This window comes from Asterias rubens, chromosome 15 (genome assembly GCF_902459465.1).
Source record: "Asterias rubens chromosome 15, eAstRub1.3, whole genome shotgun sequence".
In the NCBI taxonomy this organism is placed as follows: Eukaryota; Metazoa; Echinodermata; class Asteroidea; order Forcipulatida; family Asteriidae; genus Asterias; species Asterias rubens.
In genome coordinates, this window is record NC_047076.1 from 6,714,890 (window position 1) to 6,723,967 (window position 9,078).

The 9,078-nt window shown below is 41.6% G+C and overlaps 1 protein-coding gene across 1 annotated transcript; it reads left to right on the top strand.

Annotated features, from left to right (window-relative positions):
* Positions 1-500: 500 nt before the first annotated feature.
* Positions 501-8,845, top strand: LOC117300417. Its single transcript, XM_033784205.1, has 8 exons — positions 501-520; positions 1,907-2,484; positions 4,526-4,877; positions 5,432-5,580; positions 5,814-5,976; positions 6,835-6,921; positions 7,551-7,795; positions 8,438-8,845. The coding sequence occupies exons 2-7, from the start codon at positions 1,933-1,935 to the stop codon at positions 7,778-7,780; spliced, it is 1,533 nt and encodes a 510-aa protein (XP_033640096.1). The 5' UTR covers positions 501-520; positions 1,907-1,932; the 3' UTR covers positions 7,781-7,795; positions 8,438-8,845.
* Positions 8,846-9,078: the final 233 nt, after the last annotated feature.

A 9,078-nucleotide genomic window follows, 5' to 3' on the forward strand; every position in this document is an offset into this window, starting at 1 on the left:
GGGCGTCATGCACTGTGCACACTGCAGTGAAGGTCTTCACATGAAGCCCGCCCTCTGTTGTTGACAAGTGCTAAATCTACCCGTATCATAATGGTCTGGTCCAAACACGGTTTTTAAGCCAAGATGGCGTCCGACCGCTTTTCGTGCAAGTGAAGTTTTTTTCTGGTTAAAAATTCACACTTTTTGTGAAGTTTTTCCATTAACTTTATGTTTATATTACAGAACACATATAGTTCTAATACATCTATGGTTTATTGGCCATTTTTGAGGTAATTAAAACTTTTTGGCGGCGAGTTGTCGGCGCTCTGGACTTGTCGTTGTCGGCGTTGTCGGCGAGTTGTCGGCTTTTAGTAGGACCGAAAATAATTGTTTTTCAAAAACTTCAGCGGGGATTCATGGGATTCACTACACCAGCACGTCCTCGGCAAATAATATTTTTTGTAAGACCATGGAGGTAGAATTAGTTCCATGGTAAGACAAGGGAAGCTTTCTACCAATATCATCTCAATCTTCAAACCGTGTAAGTTTAGAATTAGAGGCAGACTTTGACACTACATGTATTGGTAATTACTCAAAAATATTGTCGGCATAAAATTAAAAACTTACTCTGAAGTAACGCACGTAGTTTTCAAGAAAGAAGTAATTTTCCACAAATTTGATTTTGAGACCTTGGATTTTATATGTCTGAGGTCCTGAAATCAAACACCTGAAAGCACACAACTTTGCGTGACAAGGGTGTTTTATCTTCCATTATGATCTCACAACTTCGACGACCAATTGAGTTCAAATTTCCGCAGGTTTGTTATTTTGTGCATATGTTGAGATACACAAAGTGAGAAGACTGATCTTTGACATAGATCATATATACATAACATCTAGAGCCAGTTACTGGGGCGCTGCACTCCTGTCAAAATTGAATATTCTCAGTCGTACCAGAACCCTAGATAAATTTTGTAAGTGACCCTCAAAACAACCATTTTCCATGATTGTCACACAAACAAATGCCCCAAAATCACAAAAATACCTTACTGAAATAGCTTGAAAACGGCCAAATGGCCTCTCCATATGTTTATTAAGACACAACATCGGTCATGAAAATGTACTCACAGTCATTTTTAATGCTTTTTAAGACAGTCGCTGAGACCATCCATCATGTCAAGTGTTCTAATCTTAGATACTTCTCTGTTTGGACAGTGTGCCCTGCCTCTAACACGTTTTCACTGTGCGCACAGCGACGAAGTGGTGCGTCCTCTACGAACCCACACTAAGAACTTCATTCCTGTCCGGCTTGCCACATAGTTAACTCAAAATTTAAAATATAATCCCTTAATTTTTGTCCCTTTTTTCCCCCGTGGTTTGCTGGCATCCAGTAATAATTTTTTTTTAGGCCTCCTTTGTCTTTGTGTTTTTACTGCTCTTTTACTCTCCATGTTTTGTATTTGTTGTTCGTCACCCTTGTACGTTTCGATGGTTGTGAAAAACTCTGCCTCTATGTAATTTGCCCTGTTGTCCTTTTATAGATCTGTGTATATTTTTGGCTTCTTCTTGTCTATTTTACTAGATATATCTCTCTGTGTTTATATTATAAGAATGCACACTTGAAGAAAATGTTCATGTCTTTATTACGACATTTAAAATAAATTGAATTGAATTGAATTGTAAGTAGGATTTGAAACTTTGAATGGTGGAAATAAGATATAGAAGAGTTTGCGGTAACGCCATGTAATAACAATCTCTAAATGAGTTGGGGTGGTTCTGAAAAGAACAGTTGGATTAACTCAACGTTTCGATCAGTATGCTCTGATCGTCTTTTGGAGAATGCTGGACTCTGAATTGAATTGAGTTGAACCCTGAATTTGAAAACTGTATCATTGACCAGGACCTATGTTAATATTCGTTGATGCAGGTCAAGCCAGCTGTAGACACCCAATCATGGCAACCAGTGGTGATGGCTCGTCTTCCAGTATGAATCAGAACGGAGATGGTGCCACACTCGCAGAACAACCCAAAGAAGTCCCCACTCTGGAAGGCATCCAGAGAGATACAGCTGCACTTTTCGATGCACAGCAGAAAATAATCTCTCAGTTGAAGAAACTGTTAAATGATAAAGATACTGAAATTAGAGAGTTGCAAGCCAAGTACATGAAGTTGTTCTTGGAGAAGAAAGCCACAGACAGAGAACTTCAAGTGTTGAGAGAAACGATCGAAACTGATGCCGACGGAGATATACCATCGCAAGTGAGAGCTGAACAGGGACGGCGCGGCAATTTGAATGATCCCAAAGCCGCAGCTGCAGGAGATGAAGGAGTTCGATTGGGTGGTGTAAACCCTGAGTCCTACCAATCCACCAAAGAAACACACTCAGTGACTGAGGATGCCAACGAGGATGCTGGAGGAAGTGCAACAGTACGTGCCCAAGAGGATGCTTACTCCAGTATAACGGATGCAGGCTCCAAAGTGATGGGAGCTTCTAAAGTGGATGTGGTAATTTAAACCAAATCAATTGTCATTTTCATCTAGCACCGGTGTGGCAGGAGATTCTGTCCCCCAAATGGCACACTATGTACAAACTACTTCTGACAGCGCCCTCTTTTGAAACATCCTCCTCCAGCCCATAATAATTTCTCTCTTTTGAATCCTGTAACTATTTCGGTGTGGCAGGAAATTCTGTCCTCCCGAATATTCGGTCCCGCCCCCAAGGGGCAAACTGTGTACAAACTTCATCTGATAGCGCCCTCTTTGAAACATCCTCCTCCAGCCCATAACAATTTCCCATATGGGTGATAGAATCTCTGGCGGACAGATTTCCCTGGGACATTGGTCCAATACTTTGTTCATGTACAAGCATTGCATTTAAAAGGAGGGTACCGAGGTAATGGCCTCTGTTGCCCTGGTCTTGGCCTCAGTGCCCCTTGAAAATGGCCTTGCCCTCTCAAAGATGAAATTCCAGGCCTGCATGTATTGCAAATCAGCAAAGACATTGGGGGAAAGGCAGAGTTTCGGTAGAAAAGGGGTGGGGTCTTACTCTTAATGAGGGACTGTTAAAACAATCCAAGGGGGCACCAAGGCAGTGACCCAGACGCATGGGAAGGGACATTGCTCATATGCCCATAATGCCTTTCCTTTGTTTCATCATCGTTTTTCCTCTTAAGATGGTGGGGTTGATAGCGTTAGTGCTAAAGGTCTAATGCTGTGAAGTGTTCATTGTAGAGCACTCGCATTCATTTACACGCGTATTACAATAATAATAAAAACGTAAACTTATACCATGCTTATTACTTGGTTTCTAAGCGCTACGGTGCTGGTGTCCTAGAAGACCATGTAGTAAGCCAGGGCAACAATGCACACCAAAATATGGAGCATACATGCTTAAAGTCACCTGGAAATAGAATTTTTTTTCTTTCAAACATAAGAGTATATGCTTACGAACATGAAAACAATTTTTTTATTAATTGTTTGTCACGATTTATATGTTAAAAAAATATATAAAGTTGTTTGTGGGGCTGACTCCGCCTACCCCTTTTGTGACGTCAATCGAGGCAGACTTTGCCTGCAATGCATATAGTAAACACACGTTTTTTTAGTTTTTTTTAAACGTACAAATTCACGACTTGGTCCGTACATGTACTTTGCAATATTGTGTTTACTCTACGCATTACAGGCAAAGTCTGCCTCGATTGACGTCACGAACAGCGCCCACTCAGGTCGGGGTCTACTCTTAAATTTGTAAATAACATAAGAACTGATTTTGTAAAACCTTAGTTAACTGTTTATTCACATTCCACTCATCAAAGCACATATATTAGTGACAAAAGCTTTATTTTGAAAAAATACCACTTCCAGGTGACTTTAAACCTAACTGTTCTGACAATGGTAGATGACCATGGACAGCCAGCAGCCGTTGCATGGTGTCAGTCCATGGTGTCTTAGTAGGACTTAAAGGCAGTGGACACTATTGGTAATTACTGCAAATAATTGTTAGGATAAAAACATACTACTAACAAACAATGGAGAGCTGTTGATAGTATAAAACATTGTGAGAAACAGCTCCCTCTAAAGTAACATAGTTTTTGAGAAAGAAGTATTTTCTCACTAAGATATTTGAATTGAATTCAAGATTGAGGTCTCAAGTTCAAGCATCAGAAAGCACACAACTTGTGCGACAAGGGTGTTTTTTCTTCCATTATTATCACGCAACTTCGTTGACCAAATGTGTTCAAATTTTCACAGGTTTGTTATTTTTATGCATATGTTGAGATACACCAAGTGAGAAGACTGGTCTTTGACAATTACCAATAGTGTCCAGTGCCTTTAAATACAATGCATATCAACTTTGCAATCCAATTTAGCAAAGATAATTCAAACTGTTAGAGTCTTCACATTCTAGGTCCTTAATTTTGACAGTCTGTCCGACCAAAATAGAGAAACTTTGGTATTGGACGGACCAATAATGAGTGAGGTTTCAGATGGAATGCAGTCACAAATTATTAGTTATCAACTCTATATTTTGTCTTGAATGTCAAAGTGTACTCCCTGTCCGCCTCTGTCCTTTCAGAAGGACCTGGTGACTACCGAGATGATTAGCTGGTTATCGGAAAACATCAGCATCAAAGAATGGAAGCCCCTGCTGCGCAAGCTAGGGGTATCGGACGGGGGAATTGAAGAAATTGTTCACAACAACCAGAACAATATCCGGGAGCAGCGATATCAAGGATTCTTTGAGTGGGGGAAGACCAGTGGTTCTAAAGCGACGGTAGCCACACTAATAAGTGCCATGGACAAGTTGAGCCTCCAACACAATATTCGTGTATTCAGGGAGGAGTTCGGGTCAAAAAGGTCGTCTGGGATCCAGGATGAAACAGATGCGGTGCATCAAGGTAAGTGTAACAGAGACTTGTCGACGGGAAGTACTTTGATCTAGCTACATGTACATAGTGCACAATTTAGGAACACAATATTGTTATTGGGTGCGTTCGATTAGCTTCCCTGTGTCGTCCTCGCAGTGCTTAGGGAGCGTCTCAAAAGTCGGAACGGGTGGAACGTTCCGCCGGGAATACGACAGCAATCCAGTGGGCATACGGCAACGATCTTGTGGGAACACGCAAATGATCCGTAGGAACTATGCAGTATGCTCGGCAGACTTTTGAGACGCTCCCTTATTTGGGTGAACCCCTGACAAGAGCTTATCAAACGATCACTCATCCTCTCGTGGTGATGCCATGCACCTGGGGCCCGGGTGAGCCCCTGGAATGACGTCAAAGCTATTCGAACGTACTGGGGGCAGACCGGGGTCGACCCAGGGAAGCTAATTGAATGCACTCATTATTACAGGGTTTGGGTACTTTTTGAATGACAAAAACAGCAACAGATTTTCATTAAACTTACACGGTTTTAAGATAATGATAGTAAAAAGCTTCCCCTTACCTCGCAGATTTCTCTTGTGCTCTACACGAGTTGACCAGTCCGTATCTTAAAGGGAAGTTCGACGAGCTGAAAGACAGTCTGCAACGTTTAAACAACCTGATGGAACCGCAGTGTGTCAGCTTGCAATACTCGTTGACTCCTGAAACTGCGAGAGAGGTTAGCTTTGTTTTGTTTTTGAGGGCAAACAGCACCTTTGAAGCTATTTTACACAATTTACTTCCATTGTCTTTAAAAACCCCGCCCAATTAACTCCGCCCAACCAACCTTGCACAATCATCCCAACCGACCCTACCCAACCTTATTTTTGATGGAGTGTAAGTGCAGTCGCTCTCCTCCACGTAGGTCAATTTTGCAAAATTGTTATGTGTGGTACAAAATTCTCTCCTCAGGGAGCTTCCGTTTTCTCTGCATTGGAGTTCAGTAGTCAAAGGATTCTCCAGAAGTACCCTGGTGACAAGACGAGACGCCTTCAAGAGCTACAGAAGATAATAAAAGTTTGCGGGATGGGCGTACGAGCTGAATTTAAGAAGTTTGTCTGCGCTGGAGTTGTAGGTAAGACGCAACCCCCCCCCCCCCCTCCCCCAACTGTCTGGGTCCCTTGTGTGCACTTTGGAAAACTGCAGTTAAAATTTACCTTTGGTTTAGAAGGGACCAGACTATTCTCAAAATGACTATTTTCATCTACCAGCCTCGGTATAATTTCCATAGGGGGTCGAGAGGAGAGAAAGCAAAATGGCCACAATGTAGTAGGAGACTTTTTAGGACAATAGGTGGCAGCAGAATTATGCGCATGTTCAGAACTACGTAAACAATAGACCTTATCGCAAATACCAATGCGCAAGCGCAGACTGTTGAATGAGGTGCATTGTGGGATATATATGGATCAAATTTGGATACCAGCTAGACCACAATGCACCTAATTCCAAGCTTTACGCGCGCGCCCCGGTATTTGCGAAAAGGTCTATGGGAATTTACTTGGTAAGTCTGCTGCCACCTAGCGTTGGAAAGTCTCCCATTGAGATCCGTTTACCAGATTCATGGCTTATCCTTACTACTCGGTGCATTGCCAACAACTCTTATCAGTGGAGACCACGTCTGTCCGTCAAGGCTTCATATAAACAAATCCTCCACTCAAAATGACAAATATTTACGTGGATATTATATATAAACAAATAATGAATTTTTTTTTTTGTGCAAATGAGAGGTTTTTTTAAATTTTGAAAAGATGGAATGTTCCATTCAACTTGGCTCTGCCCTATTGAGAAGAACATTCCATCTTTCAACTTATGAAAATATTTGCACCATTGTACTCATAAAAATTCGTTATGAGTATATTATATGACCTGCAGCAACAATGGCTCATTGTTACAATCATTTTATTTTACTTACTTTAATCTGTTTTACTCCTAGGCCCTCTTGATGGGGAGAAGGATCTGAGGAACACAAGGCACGACATTCTTTCAAAAGTTGAAGAGATGCTGAGTGTCGATTACGAAGGTAGGTAGCCAGCATTCAGACTGAAAAGTCTTGCTATCATCTGGCCTCAAGACCAGTTTATAGTCGGTCGCGCGATGGAAATCTTGACACGCGATCCTAAAGAACAGTTTGTAGTCATCCCCGAGGCCTTTAAACTGTGTTTTTATTCATGATCGCCGGCAAAATTTCCATCGCGTGACCATCGCAAGACCGACTATAAATCGGCCTTAAGACCTACCATATCATCTACTTTATTGTCCGTTTTTTAAAGGTTTTTGATATCTATTGTGGATTAATAATATTCAGTTCTTATATAGCGCTTTATCACACCCCTAGGGACGTATCAAAGCACTCTGTATTATTCCCTGCAAGGTTTGTGGAGTTATGTATTTTAAGTATGAAACCTATTCTTGTATTGGTTTACAAGGTGCTTTAGACCAATATGCTGTCAATCAAACCAGGAACACCGGGTCGAGCTCCTACGATAAGTGAACTGGGTTCTTTTATGTGCATTAAAAACACCCGGGGCCCACAACTTTACATCCCATCCGAAGGATGCAGCAATATTGGTTATGTATCTTGTTAAAGGACACAAGTTATGCGATATATAAATTTCTGGTATTATTATTATTATTTTCTCTTGTATACAGCCACGAAAAGCTGGAAGGATTTCACCCTCTGGCTGAAGGAGGAACACCCTGGGGTCTTCAAACCTGTGGACACATATAAAATGGCCCTTTGGGAGAAGAACAAGGATCCACGTACTGGAGCAAAAAACATAATCCAAGTATGGAATACGACGACCCAAGCCACAGAGGGAAAGTTCTATGGCTGGCTGGTCCAAAACGAACGTATAGACATTGCAAAGTTGTTTGAATGAAGACCAATATTTAAGGTACAACAAAGGATGGGTATGGGCTAAGGGAGAGGGGGGGGGGCATGATTTTTGCATATATATTTTGTACTGTAAACTGCCAATTTTCTTTAGTAGGAGACTACGTTGAAACGCTTTTTGAAATAATCCTCCAATGGGGGATTTGTGCATAAAGACTTGAATTGACAGTGTAACAGTATTGAATGGCCATACAGTAGGAGGGTTGACTGTACACTGTGTAGATGCATTCACCACAATATATCATATTGTAGGCTGGCATAGTTTATCCATGCAAAACCACAGTGGATGATATTGAATGGTCAGACAGTAGGAGGGTTGACTGTCACCACATGATATCATATTGTAGGCTGGCATAGTTTATCCATCATGAAAAACCACAGTGGATGATATTGAATGGTCAGACAGTAGGAGGGTTGACTGTATACTGTGTAGATGCATTCACCACATGACATCATATTGCAGGCTGGCATAGTTTATCATTCAAAACCACAGTGGATGATATTGAATGGTCAGACAGTAGGAGGGTTGACTGTGTCGTGTGTGGACAAATTCACCACATGATATATGTGCTGGCTGGCAAGATTAAGTGTATCTGTGAAATTCTTATTTTCATAAATGCTTATTTCTTTCTTCCTCATACAGTGCAGCCATCAAATGAACAGACGCCTTGCATTGACAGCCATCACTGAGTTCAAACAATGGAAACGTGTCAACGCTGAGCACAACATCTCGGCCAATTATAGGTCTTCATTGACCTCAGTGAGGGCGCTATTTGGGTCTTGTGATGTGGCGTCAGGCTCGGGGGGGGGGGGGGATACAACGCATCTCGATAGGCTTAACCGCTCAGCCTCGACAGAAATAAAACCCAGTTTTGATTTTTTGGAACAAGATGTGTCTGTATATATTTGGTTTGCGGTAACACCATGTGTGTATCTGCTTGCTAGGTAGAGTTTATTCTTTAGATGACTGTCTTGCTTCATCGGATTGTTCGGGAGACGTCTCTCAGTTCTGAAAAGAACTGCCTTGCTTTTTAACTACTACCTGGGCAGAAGGTATAGAGACTAGTTCAGCAATCGTTATTAACTGCACTATCGTGGAGTAAGTTCTTAAATTGGTCCCAATGTTTTGACTAGCTTGCTCTAGTCATCGTCAGGAGACAGTTCTATTCAGAAGCAGGACAGTTCTTTTTTAGAACTGAGAAGTCTCCCGAACAATCCGGTGAAGCAAGACAGTTCTCTAAAGAACAAACTACCTGGCAAGAAGATACATACGTGGTGCTACCT